The sequence below is a fragment of the Myotis yumanensis genome, unplaced genomic scaffold (genome assembly GCF_028538775.1).
Source record: "Myotis yumanensis isolate MYYU_CA2020_CCGP unplaced genomic scaffold, mMyoYum1.0.hap1 SCAF_4, whole genome shotgun sequence".
NCBI classification, from domain to species: Eukaryota; Metazoa; Chordata; class Mammalia; order Chiroptera; family Vespertilionidae; genus Myotis; species Myotis yumanensis.
This window is the reverse complement of record NW_027223755.1, coordinates 99,307,451-99,331,416: the sequence shown is the minus strand read 5'-3', so window position 1 is coordinate 99,331,416 and position 23,966 is coordinate 99,307,451. Positions and strand designations below refer to the sequence as shown.

At 49.1% G+C, this 23,966-nt stretch overlaps 2 protein-coding genes across 7 annotated transcripts in view; one reads left to right on the top strand and one right to left on the bottom strand.

Annotated features, from left to right (window-relative positions):
• Window positions 1-7,790, top strand: part of HMOX2 (heme oxygenase 2) — a 31,737-nt gene extending 23,947 nt beyond the window's left edge. Inside the window, exons 2-6 of one of the 2 annotated variants that reach the window (XM_070413078.1) lie at window positions 2,111-2,233; window positions 4,774-4,891; window positions 5,284-5,775; window positions 6,722-6,848; window positions 6,938-7,790. In XM_070413078.1, the coding sequence (XP_070269179.1) occupies window positions 2,151-2,233; window positions 4,774-4,891; window positions 5,284-5,775; window positions 6,722-6,848; window positions 6,938-7,065 (948 nt within the window). In that variant the 5' untranslated portion in view covers window positions 2,111-2,150 and the 3' untranslated portion in view covers window positions 7,066-7,790. Of the gene's footprint in view, window positions 1-1,958; window positions 2,234-4,773; window positions 4,892-5,283; window positions 5,776-6,721; window positions 6,849-6,937 lie in introns of those variants that run through there. The other variant, XM_070413079.1, reaches the window with a different exon arrangement.
• Window positions 7,791-7,830: 40 nt separating this feature from the next.
• CDIP1 (cell death inducing p53 target 1) overlaps window positions 7,831-23,966 on the bottom strand; it is a 33,250-nt gene continuing 17,114 nt past the window's right edge. For 3 of the 5 annotated variants that reach the window (XM_070413080.1, XM_070413083.1, XM_070413081.1), the window contains exons 2-6: window positions 11,870-11,945; window positions 11,177-11,281; window positions 10,905-11,060; window positions 9,865-10,138; window positions 8,427-9,753 (exon numbers count right to left, since the gene is read on the bottom strand). In XM_070413080.1, the coding sequence (XP_070269181.1) occupies window positions 9,642-9,753; window positions 9,865-10,138; window positions 10,905-11,060; window positions 11,177-11,261 (627 nt within the window). In that variant the 5' untranslated portion in view covers window positions 11,262-11,281; window positions 11,870-11,945 and the 3' untranslated portion in view covers window positions 8,427-9,641. Of the gene's footprint in view, window positions 8,151-8,426; window positions 9,754-9,864; window positions 10,139-10,904; window positions 11,061-11,176; window positions 11,282-11,869; window positions 11,946-23,966 lie in introns of those variants that run through there. The other 2 variants (XR_011471265.1, XM_070413084.1) reach the window with 2 other exon arrangements.

The following is a 23,966-nucleotide window of genomic DNA, read 5'->3' as shown; positions in this document are numbered from 1 at the left end:
AAATGCTAAATCTAAAGGAAAGGGAAGGTTCAGAAAGATCATGCTGAGTAAACCACCGTAACATCCCAAAAGGTAACAAAGATGTAACTATATGCCTAGAGAAAACTCAGAAAGGATGTGTACCAACAATGGTTATCTCTGTGGGATAAGACAGACGTTGGTTTTTATTTTCTTATTCTTTTTTTTTTTTTTTTAATATATTTTATTGATTTTTTACAGAGAGGAAGGGAGAGAGATAGAGAGTCAGAAACATCGATGAGAGAGAAACATCGACCAGCTGCCTCCTGCACATCTCCCACTGGGGATGTGCCCACAACCCAGGTACATGCCCTTGACCGGAATCGAACCTGGGACCCTTCAGTCCGCAGGCCGACGCTCTATCCACTGAGCCAAACCGGTTTTGGCATCTTTTTTGTTGTTGTTGTTAATCCTCACCTGAGGATATTTTCTCCATTCTTAGAGTGAAGGGGGGGTGGGGGAGGAGGAAGGAAGGGTAGAGAGAAAGAGAGAAACATTAATGTGAGAGACATGCCGATCGACTGCCTCCCGCACACACCCGCCCAGGGCTGGGGATTGAACATGCACCCAGGTATGTGCCCTTGACCGGGAATGGAAAACTGAGACCCTTCCATGTGTGGGCCGACGCTACAACCACTGAGCAACACCAGCCAGGGCTATTTTCTTCTTTATAACCTTTGAAAAGGACCATTTCTTACTCTCCTTCCCCCCCCCCCCCCCCCCCCCGACACCCGTTTCTGGGTAGAGTAGATAGAAAATGCTCAGTAAATAGAAAAATGAAGGTCTGTTCTTTCCTTGGCTTGATTTGGCCCCAGTGTTGGTAGCTCTGTGCATCTTTGCTGCTGTTCATCTGGCAAGTCCCCAGAGGGGGCTGCCCCTTTGCACTGGAAGAGCGGAGGCCTCCAGGGTGGAGGATGAGCTTGTATGGTGTAGGGCCGTGTTTCCCTGGCTGACGGAGGCCCACTCCTGGCAGCAGATACTGACTAGCCAACTCATGTTATTTCCTTTAGCCCAGCAGAGTTTGGAGTAGACTGGGGACAATCAGCTTGCTTGGTGACTCTGTAGCTGATGTAGGTTGTTGGGTACCTTTTGAGCTTGACTACTTTAAAGTGAAGCTGCTCCAAACTGCCTGGCTTAACAGTCTAGTGCCCTGCTCCACTGCCCTCTGCATGAGGCCACCACGCCTTTAACAGGTAGGACGGCCTGGCTACAAATGTGTTTGCTGCCAACTCAGAGCTGTTGCACTTTTTTTTTCCTTTAAGCTTTATCTATGATTATTTATTTTATGTTTTAGGTAACTTAATTTTTATACAATTTTAAACATACAGTAAAGTTCTAAGAACAGTACAAAGAATTCTTGTGTACCTTTTAACCAGTCACCATAAGCATTTTGCCTTGCTTCACTGCATGTCTCCCTCCCTCCCTCTCTCCTGTATGTATATGTATGTACACACACACACACACACCTTTTCTGAACCATTGGACAGTAAGTTGCAGATGGCCTGTTTCTTTACTTTTGAATATCTCAGTATGTACTTCCTAAAACAAGGACATTCTCTTACATAATCACAGTACAAAATAAAAAAAAACAAGTTCAACACCAATATAGTGCTACTAGGAGCCCAGCGTGCAATTAAAATCGTGCAGTGCCACCCACCCTCTGGTCTGGCCCTGCCTCCCTCTCCAGCCCTTGAAGCAGCTGCGGCCACTGCTGATCAGGCCCTCCCCCAGTGCAGGCACAGGGGGGCCCTGCCACCCCCGCCCCCGACGCTGCACGCGCAACCTCCTGTCCAATTGACTCCTGGTGTCCCAGTTAATTAGCATATTTCTCTACTATGTGTGTGTGTGTGTGTGTGTGTGTGTGTGTGTGTGTGTGTATATATATATATTACCTAATCCACCGTCCATAATAAAATTCTGCCCATATTCACATATAATCCCAGTGACGGCAGAGCTTTATTTAGAAGGAAAACACCCTTGAGAAGTGTGGGTGACTCCTTGGTGAGGTGGCTCTGAGGAGAGAGAGCTAGCAGGTTATTTGGGGAAATGATTGCTGTGGGCTCCACATCACCTGTTCCTTGTATCTCCACAGGGCCCAAGGAGTAAGGGCAGCAAGAACCACACTCGCAACAATGTTAATGGAACTGGAGACCTCCGAGGGGGTAGAAGAGTCAGAGAAACAGAGGTCCGCCCCTGAAAGGGAAACCCCCAGCAGGTGAGGATGGGGCCACCAGCATGCCTAGCACACGTGGCTGCCTGTGCTGTAGGCACCAGGTACAGTCGGGAGCCCTGCTGCTGTGGCCCTCAAAATGCCTGGCTGAGAGGGCAGACAGCACCCTGGGCTGCTCAGCACTCTCCCTGTGTGTCCCAGAGGAGACAGGACAGGCACTGCTAAGGGTGCTGAGTAACAGAATTTGATGGTGATCCTGGTCCTTTTTCTTCTAAAACCCGAAGCATTTTGTCGTCTGGGGAGAGAAAGAGTAATTAGAGGCAAAGCTGGCATCTTTTCCAGTATCTTCCACAGACTCTTAGAATGTGGGAACAACTCCAACTCCAGGGGTTTTTCTTACAGGGTAGGACCAGTTCCTCTAAGCCTCAAGTTACTGGGGCCTGTTCTCCATTATTATCCTTTCATCATTGGCAAAGTTCTCTCTCTTTTTTTTTTGGTTAATCCTTACCCGCGGATATTTTTTCCATTGATTTTTAGAGAGAGTGGAAGAAAGAGGGTGGGGAGGGAGAGAGAGAAACATCAATGTGAGGGAGACACACATCAATTGGTTGCCCCCCCCACATGCACCCTGACTGGGGCTGGGGATCAAACCTGCAACCCAAGTACATGGTCTTGACCAGGTCTTGTGTGTCTTGACCAGGAATCGAACCTGAGATCCTTCAGTGCGTAGGCTGACACTCTAACTGCTGAGCACACTGGCCAGGACGCAAAGTTGTTTTTATAACTTGAAATAATTGCTAATATTAAATTACTGTCAGAATGTGGGTGATACTTGCTACTCTGCTAAAGAAGCCAGCAGAGGCTGGGCCATGAGAGGCCAAGTTTTTCTCACTCTAGTAGACAGATTGTGTGTACACACAAGCCCCTGCCCAGTGCCACCATCTTTAAGGTCGTGCATTCTCTGCCTTGTCTGGAATTGGCATCAAGTGGCACAGTTTCATCCTGTGTAATTTTGTTAGGCAGCACACACAGGTCCTGCTTGGCTCCAACTTTCCCAGCATTTGTCTCATTCTCAGCGACATGTAATCCTGAAGAGGCTATGGGTCTAGAAGATCCACAGTCAGTCCTTCATAATTGTATGTATTCTGGGAGACATTCCCCAGGGCTGGCTATTCCCTGGAGAAGTCAGCAAATGCTGGGAACACAGGTGTGTTTCTTTGGGTACTAGGTGGCCACAGAAGCAAAGCATCGTTCATTTGGGTAGTTCCGAGACAGGGACACTGCTGAGAGGCAGGCCACAGTCGTCCCTCGTGTTACGCAAGTCCTTGATAGCAGACATATCTGTTTGCCCTGTGCTTCCTGGCAAGACCCTGTATCTATGCTGGAGTTGAGTTTCTGAGCAGCCCCTGCCTATCAGCGTAGCAAGCAATATGCTGGAGCTGAGAAGGGCTACTTCACACACATATACATGCACATGTATACACATACACACACACACACACACACACACACGCACGCACGCACGCACGCACCTGGTCTCTCTCTAGCAGTGATTTTCAACTTGTGTGCTGCAAGAATTTTTAAAATGTGCAATACCTGCCGAAACCGGTTTGGCTCAGTGGATAGAGCATCGGCCTGCGGACTGAAAGGTCCCAGGTTCGATTCCGGTCAAGGGCATGTATCTGGGTTGCGGCCACATCCCCAGTGGGGGATGTGCAGGAGGCGGCTGATCGATGTTTCTCTCTCATTGATGTTTCTAACTCTCTATCTCTCTCCCTTCCTCTCTGTGAAAAATCAATAAAATATATTAAAAAAAAAAAAAAAGAAAGAAATGCTCAATATAGAAATAGTTTAAAAAAAAAAAAAAAAGTAAAATGTGCAATACCTGACTAGTTAGTCAGGGGCACTTACCTCAATCTAAGGCTTAGATTGTCAAATAAAGAAATGACAACACCAACACAATAGCCATCCAGTGACTGCCTTGTTTTGAACCATAAATATATAGGTCATATATAGAGAGAGAGTTGCATTTTATTGGTCACATCACAAATTAAGGATTGGTTAATTTTTGGTACCAGAAATCCTTATATACAAGTACTAGAGGCCTGGTATACAAAATTCATGTACTTGGTGTCAGGTGTCCCTCAGCCTGGCCTGCGCCCTCTTGTAGTCCGGGAGCCCTTGGGGGATGTCCGATTGACAGCTTAGTGCTGCTGAGGAGGCGGGAGAAGCTCCTGCCACTGCTGCTGCGCTCCCCAGCTGTGAGCCTTCTCCTAGCTGAGTGGCGCTCCCCTGTGGGAGTGCACTGACTACCAGGGGGCAGCTCCTGCGTTGAGTGTCTGCCCCCTGTGGTCAGTGCACGTCATAGCGACCTGTCATTCTGCAGTTTGGTTGCTTTGCATATTAGCCTTTTATTATATAGTAAGGATAGGCACCTGATTTTTTAAAGTCACTTTGGAGCAAAAAGAGTATACATATTTTTGGGGTCAGATTGACAATAAATATATTTTGTTGTGCCACAGAATTTTAGTAATTAGTTTATGTGTGCCATGAAATGCAAAAGTTTGAAAATCACTGCTCTACAGGATGGCTGACCTCTCTGAGCTCCTGAAGGAAGGGACCAAAGAAGCACATGACCGGGCAGAAAACACCCAGTTTGTCAAGGACTTCTTGAAAGGCAACATCAAGAAAGAGCTGTTTAAGGTTTGTGGCTTGGTCATGGATGGGTTCGGGTTAGGGAGCCATAGTCCCATGAGAAAGGTCCCCCTGGAGTTGCTCCAAGGGAGAAGCAAGGCCTTTGTTACACTCTACTCTTTTCTGATGCCAGGCTATGGTTTCTATGGCTTAAGTGGAATAACCTAGTGATGTAAAGAAAGCAGAAGTATCCATGTCCAAAGAATTCACCATGTCATTCCTTATAGAAATGAGTGTGTGAAATAATTCGTTGTATAAAAATGGGCTTTTGGGGACAGGAAGGGGGGTTGCTGTTCAAGCCTTTGCCTTCAGTTGCTCAGACATGGTGGGCGGTGGGCTCTGGAGCTGCTACCCAAGGCCCACAGTCCTTTCCATTGGTCTCTCCCCATCACCCTCAACAGCTGGCCACTACTGCACTTTACTTCACATACTCAGCCCTCGAGGAGGAAATGGACCGCAACCAGCACCATCCAGCCTTCGCCCCCTTGTACTTCCCCATGGAGCTGCACCGGAAGGAGGCACTGATTAAGGACATGGAGTATTTCTTTGGTGAGGACTGGGAGAAGCAGGTGCAGTGCTCTGAGGCCACCCAAAAGTATGTGGAGCGGATCCACTATGTGGGCCAGAATGAGCCAGAGCTGCTGGTGGCCCATGCCTATACCCGCTACATGGGGGACCTCTCGGGGGGCCAGGTGCTTAAGAAGGTGGCCCAGAGGGCTCTGAAACTCCCCAGCACAGGGGAGGGGACCCAGTTTTACCTGTTTGAGAATGTGGACAACGCACAACAGTTCAAACAGTTCTACCGGGCCAGGATGAATGCCCTGGACCTGAACCTGAAAACCAAAGAGAAGATTGTGGAGGAGGCCAACAGGGCCTTCGAGTACAACATGCAGGTACTGCTTGGGGCCGGGTGGAAAGGGGCCTCTGATGGTGTGAGCTGATCAGAACTGCCCAAACGGACACTGGTGCATTAGGACAAATGCTCTGCAGCCAGCCCGAGAGAAATTTGAGGGACCAAATAGGCCACAGAGGGCATGAGTCCAGTGATAGCTCTGCTTTACTTGATAGACCACCTCTGTGTTTTGTTTTTGGGAAGGGTGAGGCCTCACCATGATGTGAGCTTGGGGAGAATGGAGTTGTCTCCCTCCCTCTCACCACAGGATTCCGGTTTTGAGGAATGGAGTTCTTCCTTTTTAGCATGGATTGCTATGAAAAGTCTTGCTTGGTGAGTTCAGGGAGAGAACAAAGGAGAGCAAGGAGCATAACTCAGTTTACAGGTACCCTTTAGATGGGGCTGAGGCTGAGGAGGCTGATTCTGTCCCCAGAATCCAGGCACCAGTCAAGTGGCCCTGGAGGGAAGTGAAGCATCAGCCTAACCACAGGCCTGTCAGCCCTCTAACCTGACATCAGGGGCCTCCAGGGTCTACTCAGGATGGATCAGCCCTGCTAGGGCCTTATTCTCCATATTCCTTTTCCTATTGCTTCTTGCTAAAAATACCCAGCAGCTGGAAGTGGGGAAGTACCATGGCTCAAACAGTGTTTTTTTACTCTCATGTCTGTACCTTGGATAGTTTCAGTCGTGGACTGTGTGTGGTTAGTGCCCGGGGAAGATCCACCATGGTCAGCAGCCATAGGCTGCTGGACAGCACAGGTACCACCATACTTCCCAGAGCTTGTGCCAGAAGTGCCAGGTCAGTGTCCCCGAGTGCAGCTGCAGTTTTGCTGGTTTGCACCCCTGAGCAAACCTTACCTGCTCCAGCTCCCTCTGTGCAGAAGAGGTTTTTCTCTGAAAGCAGAGTTAAGCAGTCCAGTGATGGTGTTGCTCCTCTGCTCCTTCAGGTATTCAATGAACTGGACCAGGTTGGCTCCTTGCTGGCCAAAGAGATCGTGGAGGATGGGCTCCCCGTGCACAATGGGAAAGGAGATGTGCGTAAATGCCCCTATTACACTGCTAACCAAGACAAAGGTAGGTCTTGTATATCCCAAGCTCTCCTCCTAGGGCAGGTGTGTCAGCATTCCCACTGATGCCATGTCCCTGTTGGTGCTGCCACACAGGTGCCCTGGAGGGTAGAAGTTGTCCCGTTGGAACAGCCGTAGCTCTGCTGAGCAAGCCCAGCCTCCAGTTCATTCTGGCTGCTAGTGTGGCTCTGGCTGCTGGCCTCTTGGCTTGGTACTACATGTGAAAGACCCATCACCACATTGGCGCCCTCCTCCTGAGTGACTGCTGGCCTGCTCCCACCTCTACCTGTGACAAAACCACCACCCCAGGTGACTTTTTAAAAATGCCGGGTTTGAGAAAAGCAACCAATAAAAGCCAGACACTAAAGCCTCTGCCTGTTAGTATCCTCTGCTGACAGATGCTGAGCTGAGTAGAGGCCCACCCTTCCCGCAGCCGCCCAGGCTGTAGCACTGGGAACAGCCAGTGCAGCTCAGTGACCGGCCTGGGCCTCTGGAACCAGCTCTGCTCCTGGGCACCCACACCTCTCACCCTGAGGTTTTTCTCCTTTTGTTCTTCTGCTGTGTCATCATTTAGGTGGGTATCTTTCCCCTGCTGGGAGCGGAGCAGCCAGCCAGGCCAAGGCGAGGTGCTGTAGCCCTGTGGGAGGAAGGGACTCCCCGGATGCTCCTGCTCTACTGGGGGGCTCACCTGGGCATGTGGTGAGCAGATAGAAGCCAGGCTTGCCTGGGCAGCCAGTCCTTATCTGTCTCTAGCAGAAACCCCCAAGTGGGGTGCGTCCAGCCGTGGCCTATCTCCTCCTGACCTGTGTCATGCTACAGCACTCAATAAAGTGGACTCTTGACAGCTGCCTCCTTCCTGGCACAGATGTCATCCTCGCTGGTCTCTGACAGCCTCCTCCTGCTGTGCTCCAAGACTGCTAGTTACCTTATAAATAAGCATAAAAAACCATGTACTTGTATTGAATAATTGATTGTCTAAAATAGAAATGTGAACTTAAATATTTTTATTAATAGGCAACTATTGTTTTATATAATTGAGGATCTGAACATTTTATTCACAAAAGGGTTAAATGATGGGGAAACTTTTTTTTAAAACTACTGACCAAGCCTACCTACCCCTACAATTCAGATGAGGGTAGGGGCAGAGCTGGCCCAGAACTTGGGGGCCCAAACTATCTCCCCCCCCACCCCCTGAAGCCTTAGCCCATTGTCTCTGTCTTGCTTAAGGGAGTGAAGCTACCTGCTTCCAGAGTAGGATGACCCTGAGCTTCAGTTGGAGGGCTCCAGCCTATAGATCCCATGGTGGATGCTGTGATGTGGAGATGGGTAAAACCAGTATCAGATAGTAAGATAGTCAACACATGCCCTGGCCCAGTCCTAGCTGGAATGCCAGGGCTCCTCCACACAAACTGGCTTGTTTTAAATTTAATTAGGTACTTAAATGTTAGTGTCATTCCTGGCAGTCGGTATAGCATAAGCACTGAGAGACCCTGAAAACTTGACCCCCTGCCCTTAAGACTACCTGTAGCCCCACCCTCTTCCCCTTGCAAAAGAAGGAAGCCAGGCAAGAGAGCAGAGGCCCAGGTCAGGGGAGTGAACGGACCAATTTAATGAGAAACTACAAACAGACTGGTCACAATTCACAGTGAGAGAAGGCCATGCAGTGGCAGTGTGAGACCAGGAGAGGGGTGGCGGCAGGGTACAGCAGTCCACAGGTGCAAGTTCACCAACAAACCATTCAGAAAAGAAAGACAGCATGGCCTCAGGCCCAGGGTAGGGCTAGTCCACCAGGGTACTTCCGCCACTTGTGGTTGCTCCTTCCTGGTCCCCAATCCAGTGCTACAGTTGTTCCTGCTATAGTGCCTGGAGCAAGCACAGTGACAGTGAGTCAACCTGGGTGAAGCACCCAGCGTTCATTAGAGAGAAGGTCTACAGAGAGCACTGTAAATCCTGAGTGTGCCTGCAGGGAGGGGCCTATCTGCCATCTCTGGTCCCAGCTGGGATACATCAGCCTCCAGGCAAAGTTCATGCCCACACACAGCAAGGACATGTTTTGGACAGAGGGGCTGGGCTCCTGGGGATTCCTTCTGGCCCCAGTAAAGACATGTTCACAGAGGCATGTGGAAGGGGAGCTAGGCAGGGGCCAGAGGCAAGTCTCTTGGTGAGCCAGGGCCAAATCACTTATCCCATGAATAGCAGTTGTACTGACTCTCTCTTAATTCCATGTGGCTCCTGGGCACCTGGACAAGGTGTTGAGTTCCTGAGAGTTCTGAGGGTGGGAGTCATTCCTTCTGACAGTCATGTTACCTCTGGCACCCCAGAAACCCTGGCCTAGGACTCCGTCCTGTTTGGGTTCACGTCCCCACTCTTGGCCCAGCAGATTAGAAATTGTGGCTACAGGCACAGCCCCACTGTAGGCCCATGTCTGGAAAACTAGCCATTGCTCTGGCTGCTTTTGGCCCCACAAGAATAAGGACCAAACTTATACCTCATATAAAAACAGAGGAGTGAGACCCCAGTAGAGACCTTTCCCAGTGTATCTTCCTAATCAAACACCAAGCAAACCAGCAACATACATGCTCAGTGCCAGCTCCCTGCCACTTGCTGACCCTTGGCCTTAAATCCAACAATTTTGCCGGAGGTCAGATGCTCAGGGAAGGGCAAGGCAAAGAAGACAAGAGTTCCAGGGGACTGGTGGAACACCTTCCACCCCCAAGCGGGAGTGGGGACAGAGCCACTGAGTGTAGGGAGCAAAGCACAGGAGTCCAGACTGACAGCGGGGAGTCCAGTCCAGGCTCCGTTAGCACAGGCGCTTGTACGTGTAGATGTAGGCTTTGCAACTGGGGCACGTATGCGTCACATCCTTGAAGTCATTGATGAGGCAGGGGATCAAGCAGCAGCCCAGATCACACCTGAATCAGAGAAGGGGAGGCCTGAAGAGAATGTGCCGAGGGCACTGGGCATACTCCAGCTGGGTAATGGACAAGTGCAGCCCCCACCCTTCAAGCACCCATACCACCTACCCCATGAAGCAGCAAAAGAAGCCCAGCACGAAGTTCATCAGGCCAATCTCGTAGGAGATCTTGGTGGTGATGGCCTGCTGGCAGTGGGGACACACTGTCTGCACAGGTGCACCCTCAAAGATCTCTCCCTGCAGCACTGTCACCGTAGTGGCAGCCCCTGAAGGGACCAGGACTGTGGCTGTGTGTCCGCCAGGACCAGGGTAGGGCCCTGGTGGGTAGGGCCCTGGCGGGTAATAGCCCATGGGTGGATGGGGACCTGGAGGAGGGTAGAAACCTGGAATGGCACAGAAGACAGAGCAGACGAGTCACTGGCTTGTCACCCCACTGTGCTCACGTGAGAGTTACAAAGTCCCCAGCACCCAGGGCACAATTGAGGGACCAGTCCTAGACCTTCCTTGTCCCTGCCCCATGGGGACCAAAACAGAAGATACCTGACCCAGCCAGACAAGACAGCTGAGAACAAGGCCCACTCTACCCCTCGGTCTCAGCTCAATGCACTGGCTCCCTGCCTCTGACACCCGGGATTGGGCACTGTGCTCAAGGACCTCAACCACAGGAAGGAAAGCCCCGCTGCTCCTCAGCCCCTCTTATGCAAACAGGGCTCCTTCCCCACCAGTGTTAGGTCCTGCACTGCAGTGCCATCTGGTCCACTTGACTTGGGGACACCTGTTCAGGAACTGTGGGTCCTTCTCCGGCTTGAGTAGCCCCTCTGAAGAGTGCCGGGTGAGCAGGAGACCAGGCCTCCACCATGGACTCAAGTGTCTGGCAGGGAGTGGCCCCTGTAGCACCCATGAGTCCATAGCACCTGCCACTGCCTGAGGAGCCTTCCCACGAGTCAACCCTCCTGGTAGCCCCGGGCTCCTCTGGCACGTCCACAGTGCCTTCACAGCGGGGCCTGGCTCTGTGACACCTTCCCATTTCTACCCTCCATGCCCACAATCAGTCCCCCTGCTCCAACCAGCAGTAAACACCCTCACACAACACCAGCCTGCTGGGCTGGGCAGACACCTGCGCTCCGCTGGGATCTCTTCCCAACTTACCCGGAGGCATGTAGGCTCCATCTGCATTCACATGTGGAGGGATGAAGCCAGGCTGGGGCAGTGGGTGACCAGGTGGCTCATAAGGTGGGGGGCCAATGTCTGCAGGAGGCAGTGACATGCCTGCCGAGGGCTGCATCACAGCAGGGGAGGTTTGGCCTGGACAGGAGGGAAAAGAAATGCAGAGGGCCCCAGCCCCACTGTCAGTGGGAGGGGCTGCTCCAGGCACAACTTCAGCAGCTGGAATGGGCAAGGGAAAGAGCACTGAACCCTACCTGGGGTTGGCAGGGCTCCACTTTTCTCCTCCAGGAGGGGGGCTGTGGGGCCTCCAGGATAAGGAGGGGGCGGGTCATTAGACATCTTCGAGGCTTCTCCTGAACCTGGAGGGAAAACTCAGACGTGAACTATGCTCCCAGCTCCCCTACTGCCAGTCAGGTACTGACGCATCAAGGGGCTGCTGCACAAGGTGTGACGGTCCTCAGAGAGCCACCCTCGTTGCTGAGCCCAAGCACACGGGGCCTCCTGTGGCTCCTACTGCAGGTGTCTCCTGCTTTTGGGGCTCAGGCCACCTTTTAATCCCATATAAATCTCCACACTGGGCAGAGCAGGACTGATGGGCTGGGACTGATTTTCTTGAGGAGAGTGGTCACCAGGATCCCTAGATCCTGAAGATGCCCCACATTGCCAGGGGTGACCAGCCCAGAGCCTCCATCCTCCACATCTCAAGAAGCTACTAACCTCAGTGGTCACTTGCACTTACTGTGTGAAAGCCTGAGGATGAGGGAAGCCGGGCGAGGAGGACACAAGCTGGTGAGGTGAGCCCCCCAACCCACATGGGGAACATAATCTAGGGCTCCCCAGTGCAGCTTGGGCACTGGTCCTCTTCTCCTCTAACATTCAAGGAGTGCTGTGCCCACCTCCGTACCAGGGCACTGTGTCCTTGTGGGAGGGGATCTGGGAAACTTTACCTCAAATCCTAGGTACTCAGAGTTGGTAGACAGGTGAGGCTCCTTCCAGTGGGTGGACACACAGGACTGTGGGGAGCTGTTTCATGGGGAGAACAAACAGCTCCCTTAGCACCAGGGCTGGGCCAGACCTGGGCAACTGGCCTCCTCGAAGCCACACTCCCTCCCTCATTCATCTGGTCTCTCCCACCCCCCTGCTGCCCAGCACAGTACCTTCCCTCAGACCTACCCACTCCTCAGATCCCCCTTCCCCTTCTCACAGCTGTTCTCTCCCAGAGACCATGGCTGGTCCCCTGCATCTCTCCCCACCAGGCCCAGACCAGCGCCCCAGCATCGGCTCTCAGAGCCAGCTGTGTCCTTCTTTGTTGGGTGGAATAGGGTGGGAAGGAAGATGGTGTCAGTTAAGTGAAACACTTTTCCTCATTTTCTTCACAAGGTTCATTGAGCAACTGTTTAGATTCTGAACAAAGATCCAGTGAAGGCAACTCCCCTCATGTATGTGGCTGCCTCCTAGAGCCCACCAGGTTCAGTTCAGAACCATATAGTGATGGAGGCTCCAAACAATCCTGCCAGGGGAGAGGGGTCCGGGAGTCACGAGGCTTAAATATTAAACCTAATGAATCAGTGTCAGGGCCAGAGGGACTAAATCCAAGCAACAAAAAAACAAAGATAAATTAGATTTCATTAAAATTAAAAACTGCTTCAAAGGACACCATAAAAAAAATGGAATGAAGTATTGACACACACTACAACATGGATGAACCTTGAAAACATGCTCAGTGGCCTGGCCAGTGTGGCTGAATGTTGACCTAAGAACCAGGTCACAGTTCGATTCCCAGTCAGGGCACATACAAGCCCAGGCTGTGGGTTCGGTCCCCAGTAGGGGGCGTGCAGGAGGCAGCCAATCAATGATTCTCATCATTGATATTTCTATCTCCTCCCTTCCTCTCAGAAATCAACAAAAATATATTTTTAATAGAAGGACCACGTATTTTATGGTTCCTTATATAAAACATACAGAACAGGCAAATCCAGAGGCTGGGAGGGTGGATGGGCAGAGAGAATGGCGAGTGTGGGATTTCCTTTTGGGGTGATGAAAGAAAATGTTCTAAAACGGACTATGATGGTTGTACAATTCTGTGACTATACAAAAACCACTGAATTATGTACATACTTTAAATGGAGAAACTGTATAGTATGTGATTATATGTCAGTAAAACATTTAAAAACTGAAAGAAAATAAAATTGTCCAATTTTATCATCCTAATGCAGCCAGTCTCTCTGCATGTTTCTGTTAGTCTGTAAGCACAGGCACCTATATTTTTATATAGTGGCTATCATGACAGTTTTAAAACATTTTAATGTCATATTTTCCTCTATCTTACAAGACCCCATGACTATCAATTTTAATATTCCCTAAAATAGGCCCCTCACTGTTTACTTGACCGATCCCTGAGACATTTAGAATGCTACTTATTACTTTCATTAAAAGAAAACAACAGGGAATACCTTTGGCCAATGTTCTTTTCATTTCTTGGATTATTTCCTTGAGCTACACTTGTCAGAAGTAAGATTAGGTCAAAGGGTATCAACATGTTATGCCTTTAGTGAAGGATGATGCTGACAGTGCAAACTTTGGATACTGCTATCAATTTGTAATGTTAAGATGACATTTGGTGACATCAAAATTACAACAAAAATACAGAACCACCATCAGCCTGAAATCTGATTGAATAGAAGTCCTACAACTAGAGAATTAAAGAAGCAAACAGCCCTAGCCGGTTGTTTGGCTCGGTGGATAGAGCACCGGCCCACGGACTGAAGGGTCCTGGGTTCGATTGTGGTCAAGGGCACGTACTTCGGTTGCGGGCTCGACCCCTGGCTCCAGTCAGGGTGTGTGTGTGTGTGTGTGGCAACCAATTGATGTACATCGATGTTTCTTTTTCTCTCTGTCTCTCCCCCTCCCTTCTACTCTCTCTAAAAATCAATAGAAAAATATCCTCAGGTGAGGATTAACCAAAAAAAGGAGGGGAAGGGGGAGGGAGAGGAGGGGAGGAGGAGGAAGCACATTGAGACTGGTAGGAGGGGTGGAGGCACAGAACAGGCTGGTCTGACACCCACGTGGATTTTTTTTCTTTTCTTTTTTTTAATCCTCACCTGAAGATATTTTTTTCCATTGATCTTTAGAGAGAGAGTGGAAGGGAGGGAGGAAAGGGGGGTAGGGGGGAGGGAGGGAGGGAGGGAGGGAGGGAGGGAGGGAGAGAGAGAGAGGGAGAGAGAGAGAGAGGGAGAGAAACAGAAACTTCTATGTAAGAGACATTGATTGGCTGCCTCCCGTATATGTCCCGACTGGGCAGGGGATCGAACCTGCAACCGAGGTACATGTCCTTGTCCGGGAATCGAACCCATGACCCTTCGGCCGTGGACTGATGATCTAACTACTGAACAAAACTGGCCAGGGCCATGTGTGTGTGGGGTTTTTTTAAATTTTTTTTTTATCTCAGCTACAGAGGTATCCTGTGAGGAGCAAGGGGTCCCAGCCCTACACCAAACCCTTTAGGCCAGGGCTCCAGATTCGGAAAGAGAAGCCCCGCCCCGTAACTTCGGCTATAAAAACCAGCGGGATTGTGTCTGAGTGACACGAAGGCTGCTGGAGACCCAAAAAGTTCCTCTTAAATGGCCAGTGCATGGACTTACTCAGACTCCTCACTCTAAGCTCCAGCGCTGGGACAGCGGCTTGGGGTGGGGGGGTGGGAGGGTGGAGAGAGACACAGGTACATACAGGGAGGAACTGGATTGTCTGGCATTGGGGCAGGAACTGGGGGATGGCTTTCTTCCAGACAGAGGTGCTAGCAGGGGTCATTGTTCCTATGCTGAGACCTCTGTTGCAGGACTAACTGGCAGGCACCACATCTGAGTCTCCATCAGCCTGGCCTACACTGTTCACTCTGTCCTGGGGATTCCCTGAGACCCTGCCCCACCAAATCTGTAGCCCCACCCAAGTTGTTTGGAGAGGCTTTTCCAAAGAATGGCCTGACTCAGGCTTCAGACTAAGATCTCTTAACCATTTGTACGCCATAAGCGTCAAAGGACGCAAGCGGCAGACATTTTGAAATTAAATTCAAAATATCGTGGCGTGTGGGGATGGTTTCCAGTTAACTGGTTAACAAGCAGCAGCTGGTATCAGTGTAACTCCTGCCTGGGGTTTCTCAATAAGAGATCCCAGGCCCGGCAGTAACAGCCTATCTGTAGATTGCTCTGTAGCTCCTGCCCGGTGGCCCCAGGCAGTGGCTGACTTTGCACCTCCCGGGAGGCCCAGAGCCAGTGCACCTGGTGGACAGCTTTACACCACACAAGATTACAACTCTACACATCACAAGCGACACCCTGAAAAGGCAGACTCAATGAGCACCAAAGCCCCATTAAAACAAGTTCTGCTCCATAGTGTCAGCTCCTGCACAGCAGCTCTCCCACTGTAGTCACAGCTGGTCCTTCCTCACAGCCAACTAGCCTGGGGATCAATTCCTCCCAGTGATGCCAACAACAATCAAGTACAACAAAACTGCGCACACAGCCCACAAAGGGGCACACCTAGAGTGCCCAGCTCAGGTGACTGGGGAGGCTGAGCCACTGGACCCTACAGGACACCTATTATACAAGGCCACTCTACCAATTCCAGGAGACATAGCAGCTCTACCTAATACATAGAAACAAACATAGGGAAGCAGCCAAAATGCGGAGACACAGAAACATGTCACAAATGAAAAAACAAAAGAAACTCCAGAAAAAGAACTAAATGAAATGGAGGCAAACAAACTACTAGATATAGAGTTCAAAACAATAGTTATAAGGATTCTCAAGGATCTTAATGAAAGTTTCAAGGGACTTCGTGAGATTTTTCAAGGATCTTAGTGAAAACAAAGACATGAAAAAGGACCAAACAGAAACTAAGCATACACTAACTGAAATAAGGAATAATTTATAGGGAATCAACAGTAGAGTAGAGGATGCTGAAAATCAAATCAGTGATTTGGAATATGAGGAAGCAAAAAACCCAATCAGAAGAGCAGAAAGAAAAAAAAGAATCCAAAAATATGAAGATAGTGTAAGGAGCCTCTGGGACAACTTCCAGCGCACCAACATTTGTATCATGGGGGTGCCAGAAGGAGAGAGAGAGCAAGATATTAAAAACATATCTGAAGAAATAATAACAGAAAACATCCCCTACCCAGTGAAAGAAATAGACTTATAAAAGTCCAGGAAGCGCAAAGAGTCCCAAACAAGAGGAACCTGAAGAGGCCCAAAGACACATAATAATTAAGATGCTAAAGGTAAAGATAAAGAGAGAATCTTAAAAGCAGCAAGAGAAAAGCAGTTAGTTACCTACAAGGGAGTACCCATACGACTGTCAGCTGATATCTCAACAGAAACTTTGCAGACCAGAAGGGTGTGGCAAGAAATATTTGAAGTGATGAATAGCAAGGATCTATAACCAAGATTATTCTACCCAGCAAAGCTATCATTTAGAATTGAAGGTCAATTAAAGAGCTTCACTGACAAGAAAAAGCTAAAGGAGTTCATCACCAGTATTACATGATTAGTACAAGGGCATTCTTTCTCTCTCCCCCTCCCTCGCGCGCTCTCTCTCTCTCTCTCTTTAATATATAGTTATTGATTTCAGAGAGGAAGGGAGAGGGAGAGAGATAGAAACATCAATGATGATGGAGAATCATTGATTGGCTGCCTCCTACAAACCCCCGACTGGAGATCGAGCTGCAACCCGGGTATGTGCCCTTCACTGGAATCAAATCTGCGACCTTTCAGTGGGAGAAGGAGGAGGAGAAGGAGGGAGAGGAGGAAGGAGGAGGGAGAGGGGGAGGGAAAGAGGAAGGGGAGGAGAGATAAAAAATATGAATAATAAAATGGCAATATATACATATCAACAATTGAACCTAAAAACCAAAATAAACAAACAAGGAATCTAATGAACAAAATAAACTGATAAATAAAATAGAACCAGAGGCATGGAAACATGGAACAGATGGATGAATCTCAGAGGGAAGTGGGTGGGTGGGAAGAGATTAACCAAATAACATATGCATTACCTATGGACACCGACAATAGGGTGGTGGAGGTCTGGGACCGGGTGGGAACTGGGTGGAGGGGGACAATGTGGGGGGAGAAAGAGGGAACATCTGTAATACTCTCAACAATAAAGATATTTTTTTTAAAGATGACATTTGATTACTTTTATTTCTTTGATCACCATGAGGCAGAACATCTTACCAAGTATTTATAAAGTATAAGCCTGCTCTTGTGAGTTGCTAGTTATACTAGTAATTATCCTCCGGAGACATGGAGGCCCAGAGAAAACAGGACCTGTCTGCGTCACATAGCACATTTACTAGTATATTAGGGCCAGAATGAGTCTAAGACCCAGAGTGACTCTCCTACCCAGTAGCAGGTGAATTCCAACAGCACAGGATTAAGATTTAAGAACAGGGAGCAGCAGGCCTCTAGAGAACATCACAAAAGGTCCCCCTTCCAGGCAAGAGCCACTGCCAGCTCATCAGGCATCCTCCTAATGCAGTGATGGCACGAACTCATTTTTTTTGGTTGATTTTTCTTTGTTAAATGGCATTTAAATATATAAAATAAATATCAAAAATATAAATCTTTGTTTTACTATGGTTGCAAATATCAAAAAATTTCTGTATGTGACATGGCACCAGAGTTAAGTTAGGGTTTTTCAAAATGCTGACACGCCGAGCTCACTGTCCTAATGGGAGAAAAAGGAGCCTTACGAAGTTTGACTGGTATCTGTGGGAAACTGTAATACACCACGTCTGTTGGAATGTGGGCCTGCACCTGCCACAAACTCCCATTCTCTGTCCATCTGGGATTCCTCTGGGGTGCCACCACTGTCCACCACGCAGCCCCAGCTCACTGGAGGACTAGCCAAGCCCTGGGATGTTCTGAGCAGGCCAGGAAGTACTGCACTGCACCAGCTGAGTCACCGGAGCACCTTTTGGTTCTAGCAGAGAGGACGTAGCCTGGATCCAACAAGCCCCTCCATGACCAGGAAACGCATGCACATGCGCACACACACTAGGTATCCCTCTGAGGATGCAGGCATGGCCTGCTCTTTCATCAAAATCACTAGATCGAATTCTGTTGTCTCCCAGAGCACAAGAATTCTCCCATCGTAATGATGGTGCACACAGGGCGAAGGTGTCCCCCTGTCCTCTGTACCTACAGCAGGCACTGCTACAGGCCATACACACTCGGAACATGCACAGGGACGCTCCCACTCCAGGCACTGACCACAGGCACCAGAACCCCTTCTCCCGCCCCTCTCCTTGGGGAACTGGGCCCTACTGCTCCTCTGTCTTCTCCCCTCCCCTTCACATCCACACTCATCCTCTAGCTACCTTCCTGAACTGCGGCAGAGACAGGGGTGGGCCCTTTGATATGAAGGAGCGATTTCTGAAAAATGGCTCGTGAAGATTTCCAGAATTCAAACCCCAGTTCCCCACCACCTGCCTCCCATTAAAAAGCCAAATGTGCATTTCCACAAACCTCCATTGTCTAAGGTGCAATAAAAACTACAGGAATTAAATATTTTAAAAAAGTCACTTCTGAAAGCCAAACAGTTTTTCAATAAATGCATACTACAAAAATTAGTTCTGCCGGTGTGGCTCAGTGGTTGAGTGTCAACCCATAAACCAAGAGGTCTCTGGTTGATTCTGTCAGAGCACATGCCTCGGCTGCAGGCTCAATCCCCAGTGTGGGGGTGCAGGAGGCAGCTGACCGATGTCTCTCTCATCAATACTTCTCTCTCTCTATCCCTCTCCCTTCCTCTCTAAAATCAATAAAAACATATTTTTTAAAAATGCACACTACACAAATTTATGCTACAAATACAAACGTGGCATTGAGATCTTAGCCCCTGCAACTTCGCTGTTGGAGAGGTGCCCGAGTATGGGCTATGAGAGGCTCCGATCTGCAGGTTTGCAGCTCCCAGCAGAGGAGAGCAAGGCCTGGTCCTGGGAGGTCAATGAAGTCAACCTGCAGCACCGGAAACCCTAGACAGGTCTCTCAGCCTCCCATTTAAGTCTCGTAGCTATGAATTGTGTAGAAATAGGGAACTGTCTGAAAACCTTCACAAGTTTATCATTAAACAGAACCGGAACTCTTCTGGAGGCCCAAAGGACTTTACACAGTATACCCCTTTGCATCCTCTGGATTTTGTGGATGCAAAGGTATTACCCAGTCAAAATAATAATACAATAGCCCTGGCTGGTTTCCTCAGTGGTTAGAGTGGGTTTGATTCCCAGTCAAGGGCATGTACCTCGGTTACAGGCTCCCATCCCTGGCCCCAATTGATGTTCTCTCTCACATTGATGTTTCTCTCTCTCCCCTCTCCTCCCTCCCCTCTCCTCTCTCTAAAAAAAAATCAATGGAAAAAATATCCTTGGTGAGGATTAAATAATAAAATAAACTCCATCAGAACAGAGCTGGAGACCCAGCTGACTGCTCAGCACTGACCAGCCAATGCAGTCCAGACCCCAAGCGGCACACAGGTGTGAGGGCACAAAGATGGGACACGGGCTCAGACTCCACCCTGCCTCAGGTGTCATGAGCACCTAGCTCTTCCTGACTCACCCATGAGCATCGGGGCAGAGGTGTTCTCAGGGAGCCGAAGCTTTAAATGAGAGACAAGTTTTAAATGAAGTCCTTGTGTAACCGCAGTGGCACACCTGTCCAAGGCCCACTGACATGTAGCAACCATCACACCCGCTACAGGCTGAGAGGGTAGTGTGTTCCAGGAACACACTTCTCTTTCAAGCTTTGTGGGATTGCACAAGTCCAAGAGACATCACCGAGGAAGGACCTAGAGGGCAATCCTCACACCACCGTCAGAATCAGGTCAACATTCCCTGGGCGCAAGCATGAACTCAGTCCTCAGACCAGCCTGCAGGTGGCTCTTTGGCATCTTCATTTTAGAGAAAGTCAACCCAACTCAGTTACAAGCCCAGGGTCACAGAGCCTTGTAAGTCAAAAGTTTAGATGTTTTCAAGGGACTCCTCTGAGCCTTCAATTCCCATTCACCTGTTTGCAGGCAGTTCTGGGGATGCTGGAAAATATCTGTTAGCACTAGAAAAAAGTGATGTGCTGCTGCCCCAACCCCGATGGCTCCTACTTTAGAAGCCACTGGCCCTGGGGAGCAGAGCCACTCAGAAATGTGTGTAGGGCGGAGGCTGGGTTTCTGGGCTTTTAGGATCTAACTGACAAAGAAGATCAATGTCCCCTTGACTGCATTTTCAGGTGGAGGCTCTGCCTGGAAGAAATAGTCCCGGGTAGGAGGCAGCGTGGGATGAGTTAGAAGGCGCAAGACTCTGGAGCAGTGGTTCTAAACCTTCCTAATGCTGCGACCCTTTAATACAGTTCCTCATGTTGTGGTGACCCCCAACCATAAAATTATTTTCGTTGCTACTTCATAACTGTAATTTTGCTACTGTTATGAATCATAATGTAAATATCTGATATGCAGGATGTATTTTCATTGTTACAAATTGAACATAATTAAAGCATAGTGATTAATCACAAAAACAATATGTAATATATGTGTTTTCCGACGGTCTCAGGCGACCCCTGTGAAAGGGTCATTCGACCCCCGAAGGGGTCGCGACACACAGGTTGAGAACCGCTGCTCTAGAGCAAGGGTCCTCAAACTTTTTAAACAGGGGGCCAGTTCACTGTCCCTCAGACCGTTGGAGGGCCGGACTATAGTTTAAAAAAAAACTATGAAAAAATTCCTATGCACACTGCACATATCTTATTTTGAAGTAAAAAAACAAAACGGGAACAAATACAATATTTGTATTTGCATGTGGCCGGCGGGCCGTAGTTTGAGGACCATGCTCTAGAGTATACACTGTGAGCCTGCAACTTCCCCATGCTGTTCACTATAATTCACATCACAGGCCTTCATTCTTGAGGGGATCAGCAAGATAACTTAGGATGAAGAGGGCCACAGGGTGAAGTCCCAGGGGAGCTGGGGACAGACTTAGGCGAGCCTCAAGGGATAAGGGGATCTTGTGTCCAGGAGAGGGAGCCATGATGGTCTCTGGGACCCTTATAAGGGAGGGAGGAGAGGGTGGCTTTGCATGTGCACCTTGGTCCACTGGGGGATGGTACGGGGACCACCTGAGGCCCTATCTGTTCCCTGCACCCACAACCAAACACAGCCTAGCACCCTCTGTGCTTTTATGTAGGAGGGAATTATTCCAGTCACCCTAAAATGAGATGAAGCCTGCTTCCATGTCTGTCTGTGGACCCACTACCTGCCCACTCCCTACTGCAATCTCATCTCACCTGCCCAAGGGCATAGGCCTCTGGGCATGGGGGTGGGGCAGGGCAGTTCGGCCAGGCACAAGGCCAGGCACTTTCTGCAAAGCCACACCCTCCCCACCTTCCCTCCTCAGCCCAACAGCCACTGCAGAACCTAGGGCTTGCTCAGTGCTGATCTGTTCCAGAGGGGAAACTTCTGCTTGCACCCCAATATTGGAAGCCCAGCGTCAGCCCCTCCCTCTCTGGAGCCCTCACACAGCTCCACCATCAGCATCTGTCACAGAGACTAATCAGGCCTCATATACAAAGAGGAGCTCTCGAGTTTCTTCCAGCTGAGCTGGGATGGACCTAGTGAGGATTTTCCCAGGGGTGAGGATGCAAATGATGTTCTGATACTCCTGCTGTGGGTTTTAGGGTTCGTGGTCATGAAACTAAGTAAAACTGCTTTATTACCCACCACCTCAACCCCAACCCCAGGCCCTGTCTATATCCAACACAATACTCACAGCAGCCACTGCGGAATGTGACAGCTCCCAGGAAAGGATGCAGCCTTCCAATGTGGGGCCAGGATGGCAAGAACCCAAGATACCTCCCTCCCATTCACAGAGCAGCAAGGATTTGTCAGTCCACCAGTTAATGGGCAAACAGGGAGAGCGTGGAAAGAGTCTGGAGCTCTAGAGTCCGACAGCCCTGGCCTTGAATTGTGTGAATCATGGACCCTCCCTGAGCCCCAGCCTTCCTGGGGACCTGGGACTAGAACCCCTGCCTTCTGGCTGGCTGCGTGAGAGCAGTGATGATGACACCTGCCCAGTACCTGGCAGACTTGCTGTGCAGGGGAGAAGAATCATTTAAGGTGAAAACATGTCCACTGAGTGATGAATTGACAGTGACATTAAAAACCTATGACATTAAAACCACTGATCTGTGTGCAAACTTTGAAAGGGTGAACTGTATGGTAGGAATTATATCTCAAAAACAAACGAACAAAAAAAACCCAAAACCCACACTAGTTCTCTTTGTGCATGCTCGATATAAATGAAAGAGATGGCGAATCTTCACCTCTATAATTAAAGCTTGACAGAAAGGCAAGGCTTTCCTTCATTATGGTTTTTTTTTTTTTTGCATAATTGACAACAAAACTTTGAAAAGAACACAATTGTAGGATAGGTCAGTGAGGGGCAGCTTTGATTCCTGGTGACACAAGGAAAAGGGGCAGGGTCTCCACCTCCTGGTGCCCAATTTCAGCTGCTCTCTCCTCTGGGTCTCCCCATTTCCCCAAGAGGAGTTCAAAGTATAAGACCTCTGGGCCCTGGGAAACACTTCTGGCATTCTGCTCTGCTCCCAACTATTCATCACTCACTGCAGAGAACGCTGTCATGGATCCAGGGCCAAAGCCAGGCCAAATGGCAGCCTAAGGCTGGGAGCCCAGGCAGGCCCGGTGGGAGCTGGGAGGACCTGGGCCCTTGCCAGCAGGATATGCTCCTCACTGGCTACAGCCACTGCTGCAGACTTGATTCTATAGAAGCCGTGGGCAAACTATGGCCCGCGGGCCGGATTCGGCCCGTTTGAAATGAATAAAACTAAAAAAAAAAAGACCGTACCCTTTTATGTAATGATGTTTACTTTGAATTTATATTAGTTCACACAAACACTCCATCCATGCTTTTGTTCCAGCCCTCCAGTCCAGTTTAAGAACCCATTGTGGCCCTTGAGTCAAAAAGTTTGCCCACCCCTGTTCTATAGTGTAAACTGTCCTGCACACTGCCATGGGGTTCCAATCCTGCCAGTCCCCCCGCCCCATCTCTTTCACCCCAGACAGTACCTGTAACGGAAGCACACCAACACCCCCTTTCTTGAGGAAGGCCCAGCCTGAGAAGGTGGGGAGGGGCAGTTTGAAACTGAGACCCATCTACACATGAGTGGGTTCTCCTGGAGGACTGAGGACTGAGGACGGGCGACCAGAGCTTTTGAAAACTTCCGGTCTCAGGAGCCCGGTTACACTCAATTATTGATGATTCCAAAAAGAATTTGTTTTGTGGGTTATATTTATCAGTATTTACCATGTTAGAAATAAAAAATGAGTAATTTTTAAAAGTACTTATTAATTCATTAAAATTAATAAACTCATTACATGTCAATATTGTGCTAGGGGCAGGGGCCTGGCAGAGAAGAATTACTGAGTGGACTGAGGGGCAGGGACCATGGGAGAGAAAAATTGCTAATTATCTCGCTAGAAAAGCAATGTGTTATGATTAAAACCAGCCAGGTGTGACCTTGCTTCCCTCCCGTTTGTACTTGTAAACTTTATGTGAACTTTTACCCTGCCAGTATCAGAAACGGCTAATGAACTGCTTTGCAGTTTGTTTTTTCTTTTTTTTAGAAATACTTTGTAATGTTGCAGATAAAAGGCTTGCTGTACTCTCGGTCTGCACTGCAAGCGGCGATGCTCCTACGGGAGGGACACGGCTGTAGTCAGCTGGCCAGCTTAATAAAGGCTCTTAAAATTTAAATTTTGAGTCGGTGGTCTATCTCGCTGATTGAACCCATAACAATATAAATAACTACTTTCTGAAACAAATTTAATGAGAAGATTTGCCTTGTTTTACATTTTTGTAAAACCTTTAAATGTTTGGCTTAAAAGAAGATAGCTGAGCTCTATCTGCTATTCTAGCCAATCTGTTGTGATATGGGATTTTGATCCAGCCTCTCACAGACAAGTAGTTAGAAAAGGGAGGGGCATTTGAAG